The sequence below is a fragment of the Doryrhamphus excisus genome, chromosome 11 (genome assembly GCF_030265055.1).
Source record: "Doryrhamphus excisus isolate RoL2022-K1 chromosome 11, RoL_Dexc_1.0, whole genome shotgun sequence".
NCBI lineage: Eukaryota > Metazoa > Chordata > Actinopteri > Syngnathiformes > Syngnathidae > Doryrhamphus > Doryrhamphus excisus.
Window position 1 is genome coordinate 6,159,891 of NC_080476.1, and position 17,517 is coordinate 6,177,407.

Consider the following 17,517-nt stretch of genomic DNA (forward strand, 5'->3'; position numbering starts at 1 on the left):
CTATCGCTCCTGTACCACTGAAAATTCACAATGTAAACATCAACTTTTTAAGACAACTGATAAAGAAAAATCATAAAAAAAGAAAATCATATTCTGCAGATGACAAGTTGCAAGTAAACTAGCTATGTTATGTTGTTATAGGCTATAGTTATCTGAATATATTACATGAACATACCACCTAATCACGCCTATTTAGCCTGTTGTTCTCTATTTTATTGTTATTAGTATAACTTGCCTTAATCACATAATGAAAATAACCAAGGCAAGAGATAAGAGAGATAAGAAAATTGAACAAGAACAATAAGTCTAAAATAATAATAAACGTCAAATATGGAGTTCAATAATACACAATAAATAATAATAAGGTAATAAGCCCAGTCCTCAAATGTGTGTAATCGCTCCTTTTCTGTTGTGTTGAAAAGTTGCATAGCGTGGAAGGAATGATCTGCTCAGTCTCACTCGGTAGAGCAGAGCAGTGATAGTAATCTGCCACTGATCTGTCATTAGAAAACGCTGTGTATTGGATGATGGCTTCTCCATGATGGAAAGGAGCCTCCTTAGCCTCTCTAATTAACCTCTTATGCACTTTCCTAAGTCACATTAAGTACCAATTCAGATTCTATGGTCATCATCACACTTCATCACTCAAATCCAGGCTTGATCCCTTCTGTTTTGACAGGTACATAGTTTTTACAATACTGATTGATCAAAGAGGAGAGAACCGAAGCAAGTGACACGGAATAATGACTGAGACGATAGAAAGGAATGATAGATATGGATAAAGAGGACAGCGAGACGACTGAAAGTTACTGCAGGGACTGTGGCGATGTGAAACGATGAGGCAAAGTTTCACCAAAGTCACACAAGTCACAGAAAAGTACCTGTTTGAATGTTAGTTGAATACCACTGTGTTACTTAATGCACGATATATTAGTCACTATAAATGATAAAAGGAACATGCTGGATGATATTCATTTGATACATAAGCCTTGCAGGAGCCTACAGTACTGGAAGGAGTCTATAAGCCACATCCTATTGGAATGTGTCTCAGCTTGTGAGAGAAAAGGGAGGGTGCACACTCGACTCAAATGGGAGGGAAAGAATGTTTTAAGATCATCTCATTTTTTTGGGATGTTATGTTACTCCTTCATTTGGAGCTGGTAGCAACATTTTCCACTCTCTGTTGCTCTGGCACAGCTTTTTCATTATCCACAGCAGCATACTTTCCCATGTGTTTTTTTTTTTTTTGCAACCCACTTGTGACGTGTAAGTGAAGTTCCTGCCCTTGTTTCAGGCAGCACAGTTGAGAGAGAGCGTGAAAGGCTTTGGAGAGGCAGACGTATATTTGACCACCTCAAGCAGAAGGCAAATCGAAGGTTTAAACTGTGAGGAACTGTGAGTGTTTTTTTTTAAATCCTCACTTGCAGGAAAGATTGAACAGGAGGGAGAAGGACGTGCAGAAAGTGAAAAGCAGACAGAAGACTTTAAGCTGTCTTGCGCCGTCGCCCTCGGGCAACGCTAAATGAGAGGTTGCATTTAAGGGGTCTGCCTGGCACAAGAGGAGGAGCTCCAGCCCAGCACTTCATCCTTCTTCAAGCAACTACAAGACAGGATGAGGTACCAAGGGAGGGTAAGCACCACTACCAAGATGCCCCTTGTGTTGTTTTTCACTGCTGATGATAACCAGTGCTTCTACACTAAAACACAACAACAACATTTAGGGTTGGGGGGGGGGGTTCACAAGTGGGTTTCATCCAGCTGTGGTAGCACCAAACCCTGCCAAGGAACAGCGTGGCGGGACTGACCAAATAAGGAAGACTTTCTAGATGGAGTCAGCCCGGCAGAGTTTAGTCATGAGGCCAAGAGCCAAGTCCTTCAGAGAGGTATAGAACGTGCCTGCACAATACGAGAGAGACACACCATGCAGAGATGCACGCAAAAGCCGTGTTATTGTGAAGTATTTCTTATTTGTGAAGTTTTATTTGAGGCCTATCATTTACTTACCTCGTGATCACAGAGCGATTCAAAACAATGTTGTGCTGTGTTGTGTGATGACACAAAATACTTTGGTTGCCCGGAAACCCTTAATGTTTATCAAGCGATGCCCTTCTCCAGTTAGAAAAAAATGAGTTTATTGCCCAAACATTGAGGAATGAGGTCATTGCACAAACAGACTGTTAGCTTGACAGCTGATGCACATCTGCAAAAGCATGAGTGAGTACCTTTAAAGGGGTTCAAGCCGAGGAATGAGTGATTACGTTGGAGTTGTTACAGAGCCAGATTGTTCTTGCCAATGGCTATCTGGCTCTGTGCTGTCTTGTACTGAGGTATGTTTCATCAGGATAGGCATGCCTACCTTCCTATGGGAATGTTTTTATTTCAAATTCAAGACAAAAGTGGTAAATAATGTGTGTAGTTTGGCTTAAATATACACACATAACAAAACATGCACAGCTATTACCATGGAGCAACAAAAGATTTCGTTGCATCCTCTGACCGCTTGCCCCAAAACCGACCCGAACATTCTTTCGTTGTGTTCTTTGGAAAATCTGACAGAGAATCACATCTGTAGGGAGCCCACCTGCAGGAATGAGAGAACAATGCTCCAAGGTGAAGCCACGAGGAGTGGTGACTTTCCTTTGCTCTCACACCTTGGCTACCTTCCACTGTTGTCCTCTTGTTTTTGCAAGGATTTCCCTGCGAATGCTAGTCAAGGGGAAAGGCCTTTTACCGACATGGAGCGGCCAAATGAGTCCCCTGAGAGACACTTTTGTATTGAAGAGAAATCTTGTGGAAGTCTAGCCCCTTTGTTCCACTAACAATCTTTCATAGCTGTGTAAACACAATCCGCAGGGGTTGCAGATACAGTAGATAATGAGATAATGGAAAAAAGGAGTGTTGAGTGGCAGAAAGGAGGTACAGTCCACACCATCGGTGTCCAAACTTTTCCCACTGAGGGCCACATACTGAAAACTTGAACGATGCTAGAGCCACTTATTTATTTTACACACATTTGACCTGTGGCCCGCCAAATGTCACCCAAATAATACAACCATTAGAAAAGTGCTTATTCATGCACGACTTTCCTTGCTTTTCAGGGTATAACAAAGAGGCGTATGTATGCATCACGATGAAGCAGCAGTAGAAGAAGGTTAATTGAAACTGAAACAAATATCACGCTATCAACAAAAATGAAAAATGTAACTGAACTACACAATATGCAATGACTGAAAATGCAATGCAGAAGCCAATGTGTTTATTGTGTATCAAAGTAAACAGCAAAAAACAGAAAGAGAGGAGTGGGGAAGAAACCATCTTGAATTCAAACCTTCTTTGGCCCCTTGGCGGGTTATTTTGCAGTCACACTCAAATAAAAAAATACATGGACGGTGATTCAGCAAGCATAAGGCTTGCTTTGTTCGGACATTGGATTTCACACAACAAAATGTTACAGGCCAAAAACACTGGTCCAATGTTCTAGAATATCCCATACCGTTTACAAAAACAAAGGCAAAATGTTGAAAATAAAATTCACCGGGGCATTTGATCACCGAGGTTTTTTAATGATACGTAAACGGCCTCTATTGTCCCATCTGTCCCTAGAATGTAATTGAGGACCCCTGTTTTATTCTGTAAATCAACCCATGCAGATGGCTGCACACAGCTAGGAGACTCAGGTTCGATCCCCCCCTCAGGCATCTCTGTGTGGAGTTTGCATATTCTCCCCGTGCATGCGTGGGTTTTCTCCGGGTACTCCGGTTTCCTCCCACATTCCAAAAACATGCTAGGTTAATTGGTGACTCCAAATTGTCCATAGGTATGAATGTGAGTGTGAATGGTTGTTTGTCTATATGTGCCCTGTGATTGGCTGGCGACCAGTCCAGGGTGTACTCCGCCTCTCGCCAGAAGACGGCTGGGATAGGCTCCAGCACCCCCCGTTAAGTAAGAAAAGTGGATGGATGGATGGATTTTGTCTTCATTCCCATCATAGTATTAGTTTATTCTGGTAATAATGTAACTTTTTACCCAGCCTTTTCTAATTTTTCCACATAAAATCACATTTGTAAAAAATTCAAATACAATTACATTTTGTTAAATTTGAGTTTAGGTTTATTCTTGTAAAATTACCATTTTTTTCTCATAACATCAAACCTTTTTTCGCTCTTAATATTATTCTCCTAATATTTTGACTTAAAAAAATACAGCTTTTTTTTTCATTTTTGCTGTTTTTTGTCTTGTTAGATTGTACTTTAATAATGTGCTGAGGGCACTTTGTGTCATTATATCATACCTGGATATGTTGAAGGCTACTTTTAGAGTGTTCGTCATCAATAAGGACTGCAAAGTGACGAATGTTTCCCTCTTAGCTGCATGGATGAATGCTGCAGTGGTTGTGTGTGCATGTGATATTTTACACAGAGGCCAGAGAGAATGTCACTGCAGCCCACCAAATTCTACCCATGTGCAGCATTAGGGTTGTCCTCTCATGGTTGACATTGACACACACTGTATTATCGCTGGTGTTATCACATTGTGTATGGTGTACATCATCATTAATCCCATAGATAAGCATAAGTCCAATGTGTTTATCATTTGGATTCTTTGGATGTCGTCATTTAGTACTGGCAAGGCTCTGCAGAACTGTCAAGTGTTGTTTACAGGTTTTAGTTGAGTAAGTGTTGAGTCATTTGCAATTTTTGTAAGACTGCTTTGTAACATCATGTAACATAAACATGTAAATAAAATGATCTGTTTGCAATTAGATTTACCAGCGATTTGAAGTCTTACCTCGACAAATGAAACGAGAGCAGCTCTACAGCGCCCTCCCGTGTCGAAGCTGTGTAACTACAATAACTCTTCTCTCTATAGGAGGTGGACATTGAAGGAAGGGTCCGTTTGGTGATGGAGAGCACCCTAACGGCCCGCGACAGGGTTGGGGTGCAGGACTTTGTCTTGCTGGAGAACCACAACAGCGAGGCAGCCTTTATAGAGAACCTGCGGCGGCGCTTCAGAGAGAACCTCATATATGTAATAAAGCCACACAGGGGGTCTTCATTCACAGCATTCTCAACATCCACAACATCTGCTCTGTGTGATGTCATTATTTCTGTTTTGTCCCAGACGTACATAGGATCAGTGTTGGTGTCGGTGAACCCGTACAAAGATCTAGAGATTTACTCCAAGCCACAGATGGAACGCTACAGAGGTGTCAGCTTCTATGAAATATCACCTCACATGTGAGTCTTGTGTCAAACCTTCTGTTGCCATGCAAGTAATAACCCGGAATAATGGCATTTATCAGTGTACTGCATGGAAAAGTCTGGTTATTATGGGCAGGGGTCTCAAACCCAATTTAGCTGGGGGCCGCTGGAGGTAGAGTCTGGATGAAGCTGGGCCGCATCAGGTATTGCGGCGGGGTACACCCTGGACTGGTCCTTAGCCAATCACAGAGCACATAAAGACAAACAACCATTCACACTCACATTCATACCTATGGACAATTTGGAGTCACCAATTAACCTAGCATGTTTTTGGAATGTGGGAGGAAAACGGAATACCCGAAGAAAACCCACACATGCACGGGGAGAACATGCAAACTCCACACAGAGATGGCCAAGGGTGCATTTTAATTTATTGTGTGATTAATTAATTAATTAATTATCATCAGAGGCCTAGCGCCCATGAGACATTTTTTTCCACGGGCCACACTCACACTAGACATTGATGTCAAGTAGGGTGCCGAAAAATATGGTCCCGCGGGCTTGAGGCACCTGTCTTAGGGTGATGCTGCACACTGCAAACTACAAGCACAGAGTGTTCATGCGTGTACATAAATCACTGATGAAATGAGCCGTACTATTAATCAGCAATAACAAAAGACAAGGCCTCTTTTTCCAGTCCCATTTTTAGACAACTCATGTTTTGTGAAATCAGAGAGATGAGGATGCTGAGGTTCTCATTGGGAGTGACCAGGATGGACAGGATCAGGAACAAGTACATCAGAGGGACTTTACATGTTAGAGGCCTTGGAGATGAAGTCAGAGAGGCCAGACTGAGATAGTCTGATTTGCTGTGGCGGCCCCTGAAGGGAAAAACCTAAGGAGAAAGAAGAAGATTTTTTTAGCTGCTGTATAGTTTGATTTTGCTGCATTGATCACCATGCAGTTAACATTTTTACTCCAGTATTTATATACTGTGTTTATCCTCAATGTTTTGGATTTATATGTAAATGCCTCCAATGATTCCAACTTATTTATTTGTATTTATTATTAACCATTTATTCCCATTTATTTAAAGTTACTGTTCTTAATGTAGCACAAGCTATGTAGTGTCATTGTTTGACGTCCTATTTGCTTCTTTAATTTTTTCAGAATTTGTCAAGGGAAATATGAACTATATTATATAATATTCATGTCGATGCGGTCATTTGTTTTTACTCATTTGTACCTCTATTTCATACCCCATGTCATGCAACTGTTATGGATCAGAATGCTGACCCGAGTGTTGTGTTGTTTTTGGTTCAGCTATGCAGTGTCAGACAACACTTACCGGGCCATGCGGACGACATGGAGGGATCAGTGTATCTTCATATCGGGTGAGAGTGGCTCTGGGAAAACGGAAGCTTCCAAAAAGATCCTCCTCTACTATGCTGTCACCTGCCCCACTCATGATCACATGACCACTGTCGGAGACCGCCTACTCCAATCCAACCCTATTCTGGAGGTATTTCATGGCACTGTTTAGTTAGACAGCATCTGTTTATTCTTAAATTGGTCATCTTGACTTTCTAAGGTTGTTTTTTTTAACATAAGACTTTTTTGCTTTGCACAGGCATTTGGCAATGCAAAAACACTAAAGAATGACAACTCCAGTCGCTTTGGAAAATATATGGATGTTCAGTTTGACTTCAAGGTACACAGCCTTTTTTTGTAATTGCACCATCCCATAATACTATCAACATATATGGTGTTTATTTCCATTTAAATTCCTTCCAGGGCGCGCCAGTTGGTGGCCATATTCTCAACTACCTGCTGGAGAAATCTCGTGTAGTCCACCAGAACCACGGAGAAAGAAACTTTCACATCTTCTATCAGCTCCTAGATGGCGGTGACAGTGACCTGCTTCAGATGCTCGACCTTGAGCGAAACCCTCAGAACTACCAATATCTGGTCAAGGTGCGTAGTGTCACTGCACGCATCTGTTCAAGCTGAGATCACGGGGTGTGATATTGAATCTTCTTGATCAGGGAAGCTGTTCCAAAGTCAGCTCCATTAGTGACAAGAATAATTGGAAAGTTGTGATGAACGCCCTGCTTGTTATTGGCTTCAACGAAGACGACGTGCAGGTTGGTTGAAATCACTGTGCTGCGTCTTGTTTTCATCCATTCATCCATTCTTCTCTGGGATTGGACCTTGTTTGACTTTGTCCTTTCTCAGAATTTGTTGAACATCATCGCCAGCGTTCTCCATCTGGGAAACACTCAGTTTGGAGAGGGAGAGGAAGGCGAAACTCACATTACCAATGAGACGCCAATAGCAAACGTTGCAAAGGTCAGCGTGTTCCCACAAGTATTGGTGCGTGTTCAAGTATGAATTGAAATGAACAGATGTTTTCTTGTTTTGCAGCTGCTGGGTGTCAATGCCTCAGCCCTGGGTGAGGCTCTCACTCATAAGAAGCTCACCACCAAAGAGGAGGAGGTAAAGGTCCTATTGTTTTTGGTCGGAGTTAGAGACGTCACTAGGTTTTAAGGACAGGACAGCCCCCAGGAGATGCACAGGAGGGGTTGCCAAACCATATTTAGAAAGCTAGAGTACCAGCTAGAGTACCATTAGGCAGGGAATCTGGTGGCAACAACTTTTCAACATTTTGATTCCATGTGCTAATACTGTAATACTTCCAAGACTGTGGTGCATGTTGAGTTTTGGTGATCTTACACCTAAATTATACCTAAATTAACTCCCAAGTCAGTCATACTTTACAGAGACATAAAATACAGCCATTAAACACTGCATGCATGAATTAAAACAAAGCAGTGATACAGTAATCCCTTGTTTATTGCAGTTAATTAGTTCCAGACCTGGCCGTGATAAGTGAGTGAGTATGTTCATAGTTAAATATAGAAAAAAAACTGTTTACAACCTTCTACATTGGGTTTTTATCATTATTAGAGCCCTCTAGACATTGAAATAATACCCCTATAGTCACCTTTACACTTGTATATATGTAATAAATGTAAATAAGATATAGACTTATGTGTTAGCTTATATGTTAGCACTGGATAGTGTACTTTTTTTTTATTGCTTCTGGTTTCTGTACAGTACTTACTGTGGTGGTTATTGTCTCATCGACGTAACATTACTGACACCTAATGACCAGTTTAGAATACTACATATCATCACAAAACAGCACGATTTATTATTATTATTACATTATACATGATTGAAAAACCATGAGAGTGAAACTCAAAGCGAGATGTGATGAGGGATTCCCATAAAGCGCTCTTTCTTTAGCATTAGCCAATAAAGAGTTATGAGTGAGCTCACAGGAAGCTTGTCAACCCATCGGAAATGGCAGGAGGTCATTTCTTAATGTAACAGTCAGACTCACCTTGTTATCTTATCTTAGATCGCTAAACTCATCACACCACAACTTAACACTCAAAATGTAGTTAAGAAATATACAATATAAGTACCAATACGAGTTAACAAAAAAAATCATGTCAAGACTTCCTTCGGGTTCCTCTGGTGGACAGAGGCATCGCCTCAGCCGCCATCATATAGCCAACATATGAGCATAATCAACATAATATGTTGTTTTATCTCACATAAGTATTTGAAGAAACTGAAGAATATTTTAGGGAGGTTTCATCCCCACCAAAATAGGCCTTGTAACACCAGTTAGATTTTCTATCCTACGTTCAATGCAGGTGATCATCCCGCTGAACTTTGAGCAGGCAGTGGCAGCCCGAGACGCCTTGGCCAAAGCCGTCTATGGCCGCACTTTCACTTGGTTGGTGGAGAAGATCAACCAATCGCTTGCTCTGAAGGTGCAGATGTTGCTCCTGTAACAAGACAACAACTGCCGTGACAATTTCATGATGCCCATTGTTGCCTATATTGTTACACAGGACGACATGGACCATAGCAATAAAGCCTTCCCAGTCATAGGGCTTCTAGACATCTACGGCTTTGAGGTCCTACAGAACAACAGGTCTAATGACATTGATTCCTCGTTTGTCTGCACCCCAGTGCAGGTTGGTCACCTTTTCTCTTTTACAGCTTTGAGCAGTTCTGCATCAACTACTGCAGCGAGAAGCTCCAGCAGCTCTTTATTGAGCTCACCCTCAGATCTGAGCAAGAGGAATACACAACCGAGGGAATAGCAGTGAGTGCATTGCCTATTCTATCCAATGTTTGACTGATATTTGCTAACACAAAATTCTTTCAGTGGGAGATGGTGCAATACTTTGACAACAAGATCATTTGCGACCTGATCGAGGAGAAGCACAAAGGCATCATCTCCATTCTGGTGTGTATCTAATATCCCTATCTCATTGTTGTGATTGTTATCAGTTCAGTAGCATGCTGGTCTTGCAGGACGAGGAGTGCATGAGACCTGGAGAGACAAGCGATGCCTCATTTTTGGAGAAACTGGAGGACACATTTGGCAACCATCCCCATTTTGTCACGTATGATTGAACAATATCAAAATACTGCTATATAATACCGTCCCTTATAGGCGTGGACTGCTCCATGTTTGTGTATTTTTATTTGTGCTTTGCAGCCATAAGCTGGCAAATGGGAAAACTCGGAAGGTAATGAGTAGAGAGGAGTTCAGGCTGCTGCACTATGCTGGGGAAGTCAACTACAACGTCAACGGTGAGCATTCATTCACTCATCAAGTCAATTTATGTTTACAGTACATGCACTATTTATACTATTTTATCCGGGTACTCCGGTTTCCTCCCATATTCCAAAAACATGCTAGGTTAATTGGCGACTCCAAATTGTCCATTGGTATGAATGTGAGTGTGAATGGTTGTTTGTCTATTTGTGCCCTGTGATTGGCTGGCGACCAGTCCAGGGTGTACCCCGCCTCTCGCCCGAAGACAGCTGGGATAGGCTCCAGCACCTCCCGCGACCCTCGTGAGGATAAGCGGTAGAAAATGAATGAATGAATGAATAAATTTGAGTTTTGTTTTATTCTCGTAAAATTACCACTTTTTTCTCATAACATCAAACCTTTTTTCACTCTTAATATTATTCTCCTAATATTTTGACTTAAAAAATACAGCTTTTTTTCCATTTTTTTTGTTTTTTTGTCTTGTTAGATTGTACTTTAATAATGTGCTGAAGGCACATTGTGTCATTATATCAGAGAAAATAGAAAGTAGAAAATGAATGAATAAATGAATGAATATTGCAACCTTGCCATGAAAAACTCCATTCATGTCCTCTTTAGGTTTCCTAGACAAGAACAACGACTCTATGAACAGGAACCTAAAAGAGGTAAAGACAATTTGAAGTGGTTAGAAAGAGGACTTCCCACTGTGTTGACATGGTTGAATGATTTTGGTGTGTTCAGGTCATGTGTCAGTCAGGCAACCTGATCATAAGTCACTGCTTCTCAAGAGAGGAAGTTACGGACCAAAAACGCCCACAGATGGTATCGGCGTCTCTCACTTTCCTCTCGTTCTCTCTCATGCAATATATATTTTTTTTGCGTGTGGGATGATTTTGAAAACGAAACTTGGTATACATCATGACATCATGACATCATTAACGTAACCATTGTTGTTTTTGTGGTTTCTTCAGGCTGCCACGCACTTTAAAAACAGCCTGTTGAAACTTCTGGAGATCCTCATGACCAAAGAGCCATCCTATGTGCGCTGTGTTAAACCTAATGATGCCAAGCAGCCAGGTGAAGTTACACTCCATACGTGTTGCCTATTCCACTGAGTAACACTGTCTTCTGCCTGTATGAGAAGCATACAAAACAAAATAAAGTCATTCCTGATCAATTCGGTTGGAATGAAAGTTATAATAATATGGGGAAAAAAGTTCAAATATTATGCTCTAGTCTATGAAAACTGAAAACTATTATGATTTCCACCTGCAGGTCACTTTGATGAAGTGCTAGTCAGGCATCAGGTGAGGTATTTGGGCCTGATGGAGAACCTAAGAGTCAGAAGAGCTGGCTTTGCCTACAGACGCAGCTTTGAAGCTTTTCTGCAAAGGTGACTCACTCATCAGAGTGGCGGCTCATCTGGAATATTCTTAGCTCTTCCTTGTGTCGTCATGTTTATGTGGTTAACACCTTCAGGTACAAGCCTCTGTGTCCTGAGACGTGGCCCAACTGGGATGGCAGACTTGAAGATGGCGTGGCCACACTGGTCAACCACCTGGGCTACCAACCAGAGGAGTACAAACTGGGCAGGTAATGCCTACATTTTATTCATTCATTCATTTTCTATACCGCTTATCCTCACGTGGGTCGCAGGCCTATCCCAGCAGGGTACACCCTGGACTGGTGGCCAGCCAATCACAGGGCACATATAGACAAACAACCATTCACACTCACATTCATACCTATGGACAATTTGGAGTCACCAATTAACCTAGCATGTTTTTGGAATGTGGGAGGAAACCGGAGTACCCGGAGAAAACCCACGCATACACGGGGAGAAATGCAAACTCCACACAGAGATGGCCGAGGGTGGAATCAAACTCGGGTCTCCTACCTGTGTGGCCTGCGTGCTAACCAAATTTTTGCTTTGGTTTTGTTCGCTCTTTCTGTAATTGTAGAAGATTGCACATAACAAAAAACACACCATATACGTTGCTGACTCACTGTCGGTGCATTTGTCCGACAACTACATAACCCACCATGGGGCCAAAGAAAGTTGCTAGTAGCAGGAGTTTGACAAAGACGGGATAAACACTATTGAATCAAAACTTGCATTAAATTTTAATTTATTTTATAAGTTATGATTTTTTTGCATTGTTTTCTGCATATAAAACAATTCCCATTTTGTATCAAATGTACAGTCATGGAAAAAACTATTATGTTGCTTCAGTTTCTTGTTCATTTAACAACAAAGGTACCTTTATTTGGACAAATACAGTGATGACAACAAAATAGCTTATACGAGTTAAATTTTATGGCAACAGAACTCGATATCCGCTCTTACGTTAAACTCTTTTGAGCTATTTTTGTTCTCATCGTTATATATGTCAAACAATTGTATCTTTGGTTGTACCAGGCATTAAAATGGATCAATAAACTGAAGAAACAAGGCTGGTTTAATAATTTTTTGGTATCTGGGACGGTTTAATTGGATTTACGTTTTTTAGTGGGAGAAATTGCTTCCGGTTTCTTATGTTTTGGTTTTGGTCGGACATTTTGGAGCAAATTAATAACAAAAACAGACATGCCACTGTACTTTGCTCTTTTCTGCAGGTCCAAAATATTCATCCGTTTGCCCAAAACACTTTTCCTGACCGAAGACGCACTCCAAGCCAAAAAGCCAGAGATAGGTGTGTGACACGATGACGCGCAAATTAAAAAATATCATCACAGCTCATTTTTATAGTCTCATTCCCCCCTAAATTGATGTTCTTTGTTCCAGCTTTGACGCTGCAGACATCATGGAGAGGCTACAGGGAGAGAGCCAAATACAAACGAATCAGACACGCAAGTCAGTGCAACACATTACACCATCGTGGTATAAGTACCACTGGTGGTACACAGGCTCCGTGGTTCTCAGGAACACGAGAAAATCCCTGTATTGTTGATGTCTTAGTGGTAATAAATACACATATTTAATGTCAAGTGTTTGTACAGTCATAGTGATTCAGTCTGCATGGCGAGGGATGAAAGGACGCCGCCGTGCAAAGAGACGTCGACAGGCTGCTGACTTGATCCGCAGGTGCCAAACTGTCTATTTTTTTTTCAATCACACTCACCAGCCGCCAGAATAGGTCCACGTAAGTATTATATCTGGTTCATTTATCCTGGGGCTTGTTTTTCCATCAGGTTCATAAAAGGCTTCATCTACCGTCATGAGGACTACTGCCCAGAGAATGAATACTTCCTGGATCATGTACGCTACTCCTTCCTCATGAAGCTCAGCAAAAATCTACCCACAAGTGTTTTGGACAAAAGCTGGCTGGCCTCTCCTCCCTCTCTTACTGAGGTAGAATCACCGATTCTCAACTTTTTCCATACTTTAAAATGAATTGATGCAAATTGATGCTTTGATATTTTCTAAACCGACACACTGCATCTCAGCTTTGCAAAGTACGTTGGTGTGAAAGTGTTTGCTCTCTTCCTGATTTCCTATTCTTTTGCATGTTTGTCACACTTCAACATTTCAGACCATCAAACAACACAACTGAACACAAAATGCAGTTTTTAAATGAAACTTTTTACTATAAAAAAAATGCAAACCTACGTGGCACAGTGTGAAAAAGTGATTATTTGGCCCACTCATCTTTGCAGAATTCTTGTCATTCAGCCACATTGGAGATTTTTCCAGCACATTTTTAAGGACATGCCACAGCATCTCAATAGGATTCAGGCCACTCCAAAGTCTTCATTGTGTTTTTCGGAGGTGGACTTGCTGCTGTGTTTTGTATTATTTGCTTGGTTTAAGTTGGTTTCAGCTTGAGGTCTTGAACAAATGGCCGGACATTCTCTTTCAGGATTTCATGGTTCCATTTATCACAGCAAGTCCTGAAACAGCCCCAGACAATCACACTACCACCGCCATATTTTACTGTTGGTATGATGCTCTTCCTCTGAAATGTGGTGTTACTTTTAAGCCAGATGTAATGGGACACACACACATTTCAAAAAGTTCAGATTTTGTCTCGTCAGACCACAGAGTATTTTCAGACAATCACTTTTTCCACACAAGTTCATTTTTTTCTCCATTAATCACAAAAGTTTTTACTTAACAACTACATTTTGTGTTCAGTCGTGTTGTTATTGACTGAAGCAGGGCTGCACGGTGGTGCAGTGGTTAGGGCTTTGCCGTTAGCGCACAGGCCACACAGTCAGGGAAGACCTTGGTTCAATTCTCCACTTGGGCATCTCCCTGTGTGTGCATGGGTGTTTGTCTATATGTGCCCTGTGATTGGCTGGCGACCAGTCCAGGATGTACCCCGCCTCTTGCCCAAAGACAACTGGGATAGGCTCCAGCATGCACACCAGTGAGAATAAGCGGTATAGCAAATGGACGGATGATCTGAAACATACTAAGTGTGACAAACATGCAAAATAAAAGAAATTGGGATGGGGGCAAACATTTTTTCCCACCATTGTTTATTATTAGAATGTGACGTATTGTCTATAATAACCATTAAACCTTGAGAATAATCAATAGAAATGTAGACTGCATATTGTTTTTGTCACTTGCAGGCGTCAGAGCACCTGCGAAAACTGAACATGCGAAACATGGTCCAGAAGTATTGCAACAGGATCCAGTCTGAATGGAAAAATCAGGTTTGTGTGACAAATTGAAATAATGTATGATCTCCTTGAAGAGGAGTAGTGCTGATTCAGCATTCATCTTTCTCTCCGCTAGATGACGCAAAAGGTTGTTGCCAGTGAGCTCTTCAAGGATCAGAAGGACAACTACCCTCAGAGCGTTGGCAGGCTGTTTTTGGACACCAGGATCGGTGCTTGTTTATACCCTGCCAAATGACTTCACAACAAATATACAGTAAACTGACTTTTCTGTTGCTTTTCATAGAACGGGAGCAGATCAATCTCAAAGTCCTCCAGACTCTGGACAGTGACAAAGTGCTGGTGAGCCTTCTCTTACGAGGCTTCAGGATGTGCGGCACCGTACTATATCTGTTTGTGCTCCTCAGTATGGCGTCCCCGTCACAAAGTATGACCGAAGGGGTTTCAAGCCTCGACCTCGGCAGCTCCTTCTCTCCAACACCTTTGCTGTGCTGGTGGACAGGACCAAGATCAAGCAGAGGATTGACTACGCGGCTCTTGGAGGTTATAATTGTCATCATCATCATAGTTAGAACATGAGTAGCTAGTATATACAGTACTGTGTAAAAGTATTTGGCTTTTACTAGTTGTTATTTGTTATATCTATTAAATTCTGTTGAGGTGGTGGTCGAGTGGTTAGCGTGCAGACCTCACAGCTAGGAGACCCAGGTTCAATCTCACCCTCAGCCATCTCTGTGTGGAGTTTGCATGTTCTCCCCATGCATGCGTGGGTTTTCTCCGGGTACTCCGGTTTCCTCCCACATTCCAAAAACATGCTAGGTTAATTGGTGACTCCAAATTGTCCATAGGTATGAATGTGAGTGTGAATGGTTGTTTGTCTATATGTGCCCTGTGATTGGCTGGCCACAAGTCCAGGGTGTACCCCCCTCTTGCCCGAAGACAGCTGGGATAGGCTCCAGCACCCCTACAACCCTCGTGAGGATAAGCGGTAGAAAATGAATGAAATTCTGGTTAGGATCTGGGTAAAAGTGCTATTAATGAATTCAAACCTAACTTTGGTCTGTAAACATGAGACTGCAGAACTAGTTGGACTGGAGAACTTGGCACTTAGCATTTGAGCTAATTCCCCTGGTTTGGGGTATTTGTCGGATGCTAAGGGATAGATATTAGACTCATTTCCGATCCCAACATCTCTTTTACGATAGGCAAAGAACTCCTTGGAGAATGCGGGCATTGATCCCACAACCACACAAGACAATGTGCCAAACAGGAGAATGCAGTAAGGACTGGGTTTAGGGTGTGAACAATGGCTGTATTTGGTGTAGATATCAGGATTGGGGTCCGGATTAGTGTTGGGTACTTGGAAACATTTAATCACAGACTTGACAAGAGACGAGTCCAGAATATGCGGCCAGGATTAGGTTTGAGGTATTTGTCTGACGCTTAGGGATAGATCCTGGACTCATTTCCAATCCCAACATCTCTTCTACAAAAAAACAAAGGAGTTTTTGGAGAATGCGGGCATTGATCCCGCTACCTCTCACATGCGAAGCGAGCGCTCTACCATTTGAGCTAATTCCCCTGCTGTTACAGCAATGGCAGAGAAGGATGAGAGAAATATGAGAAAAACATGTCAATGAACGACAGACTCGCATTTCCTGTGAGTACGACACAACAAGACAAGGTGCTAGACAGCAGAATGCAGTTAGGACTGGTTTTAGGGTTCAACCTAAGGCTGTATTTGGTATAGGGATGGGCATTGGGGATTGGATTAGTGTTCGGTACTTGGGAACATTTAATCACGGACTGGGTTTCTGGGTCATCTTGCAGTCCTGAAGCATTTGGACAACAATGCACTTTGTCCTCAATGTTTGCCTCAATCGCCACCATCATTAAGGATAAAGATGATATTGTAATGCCAAAACAGGCTACTGTCGGCTGAATCGCACCAAAACAACGTCAGCAAACTCCACTGACCGTACACACAGACAGTATTCATGATGTTTTATGACAGGAATCATAAAACTCTTTAACATGACACATTGCTGCCATGTTGCTACAGTGTCCTTCAGTATGTTGAAGGATCTTCTCTACGAAAGTGACACTAATAAAATATGGAAAGGTTGCTTGTAAGAAATCATGTAAATCCAGTTAATCTGTTCCAGAAAGACAAAAATGTTATTATAAATGTTATTTTTCTAGTTTTACGATTCGAAAAGCATATTTAGTTTTGACATTTTAGAGAGTTGTGGTGTAACTGTGTTAGTTAGCAAAGACCTACAGAGTCAACCACTGATTACATCAGAAATGGGTGACGGCGCTGACTTCCTGGTACTATGTATTAGCAAGCTACTAACAAGGACGTTTTGTTATATATAAAAACTTGCGCAGTGTATGAAAAGCACGACGAGACATCTGCCATATTATACACTAACTGGAAAATTTACACAAACCAAGGCAAAATTTGGGTCAAAATGTTCAACATTAACTGAAAGACATGTTAACCGCATACACCAACTGTACTGTACACTTGTGTGACTAACGATGTTGTCATTCCAACCGTAAGGTATCTCTGTGAGCTCCCTCAGTGATGGGATGGTTGTTCTGCACATGCCCCCTGAAGACAAGAAGCAAAAGGTTGAGTAGTCAAGATCTGTTTATAGGTGTGTAAAAATGGCCTCACACTCAATCTACCTGCATCTCCCCTCAGGGTGACGTCCTGCTGCACTGCAACCATGTGATAGAGCTGGTGACAAAACTAGCCCTGATAGCCCGCATGTTAAACTATATCAACATCAAGCCTGGAAGGTGAGGCTCTCTTTGATTGCTGCACCGGCGCTCCACAATCAGTGTTCTAAAAGAGCCTTCATTGTATTAGTATTAGGTATGCGGGGGCTCGAGGCGATGAGGGAATTATAGATTTCGTCAGAGGCTCCGAGCTGAAGGTGGCCAAGGGTAAACGAGGACATCTGCTAGTGGTGAGTCAGGAGATGCTCTCATAGAGAGAAGAATCGGAATCATTATGGAATATCAAAACATCCGACTTAC

The 17,517-nt window shown here is 41.9% G+C and overlaps 1 protein-coding gene across 5 annotated transcripts in view; it reads left to right on the plus strand.

The window, feature by feature from the left end:
• LOC131138617 (unconventional myosin-Ic-like) overlaps window positions 1-17,517 on the plus strand; it is a 40,358-nt gene that overhangs the window by 19,497 nt on the left and 3,344 nt on the right. For 3 of the 5 annotated variants that reach the window (XM_058087700.1, XM_058087701.1, XM_058087703.1), the window contains 31 exons: window positions 1,428-1,630; window positions 4,870-5,028; window positions 5,122-5,237; window positions 6,525-6,723; window positions 6,832-6,912; window positions 6,996-7,175; window positions 7,247-7,345; window positions 7,437-7,550; window positions 7,626-7,697; window positions 8,927-9,046; window positions 9,128-9,210; window positions 9,279-9,384; window positions 9,448-9,528; window positions 9,597-9,688; window positions 9,784-9,878; window positions 10,462-10,508; window positions 10,585-10,665; window positions 10,815-10,920; window positions 11,119-11,236; window positions 11,323-11,436; window positions 12,460-12,536; window positions 12,629-12,697; window positions 12,844-12,928; window positions 13,036-13,195; window positions 14,422-14,505; window positions 14,588-14,681; window positions 14,756-14,811; window positions 14,877-15,012; window positions 17,036-17,106; window positions 17,180-17,277; window positions 17,348-17,447. In XM_058087700.1, the coding sequence (XP_057943683.1) occupies window positions 1,613-1,630; window positions 4,870-5,028; window positions 5,122-5,237; window positions 6,525-6,723; window positions 6,832-6,912; window positions 6,996-7,175; window positions 7,247-7,345; window positions 7,437-7,550; window positions 7,626-7,697; window positions 8,927-9,046; window positions 9,128-9,210; window positions 9,279-9,384; window positions 9,448-9,528; window positions 9,597-9,688; window positions 9,784-9,878; window positions 10,462-10,508; window positions 10,585-10,665; window positions 10,815-10,920; window positions 11,119-11,236; window positions 11,323-11,436; window positions 12,460-12,536; window positions 12,629-12,697; window positions 12,844-12,928; window positions 13,036-13,195; window positions 14,422-14,505; window positions 14,588-14,681; window positions 14,756-14,811; window positions 14,877-15,012; window positions 17,036-17,106; window positions 17,180-17,277; window positions 17,348-17,447 (3,111 nt within the window). In that variant the 5' untranslated portion in view covers window positions 1,428-1,612. Of the gene's footprint in view, window positions 1-1,151; window positions 1,267-1,427; window positions 1,631-4,869; window positions 5,029-5,121; window positions 5,238-6,524; window positions 6,724-6,831; window positions 6,913-6,995; window positions 7,176-7,246; window positions 7,346-7,436; window positions 7,551-7,625; window positions 7,698-8,926; window positions 9,047-9,127; window positions 9,211-9,278; window positions 9,385-9,447; window positions 9,529-9,596; window positions 9,689-9,783; window positions 9,879-10,461; window positions 10,509-10,584; window positions 10,666-10,814; window positions 10,921-11,118; window positions 11,237-11,322; window positions 11,437-12,459; window positions 12,537-12,628; window positions 12,698-12,843; window positions 12,929-13,035; window positions 13,196-14,421; window positions 14,506-14,587; window positions 14,682-14,755; window positions 14,812-14,876; window positions 15,013-17,035; window positions 17,107-17,179; window positions 17,278-17,347; window positions 17,448-17,517 lie in introns of those variants that run through there. The other 2 variants (XM_058087702.1, XM_058087704.1) reach the window with 2 other exon arrangements.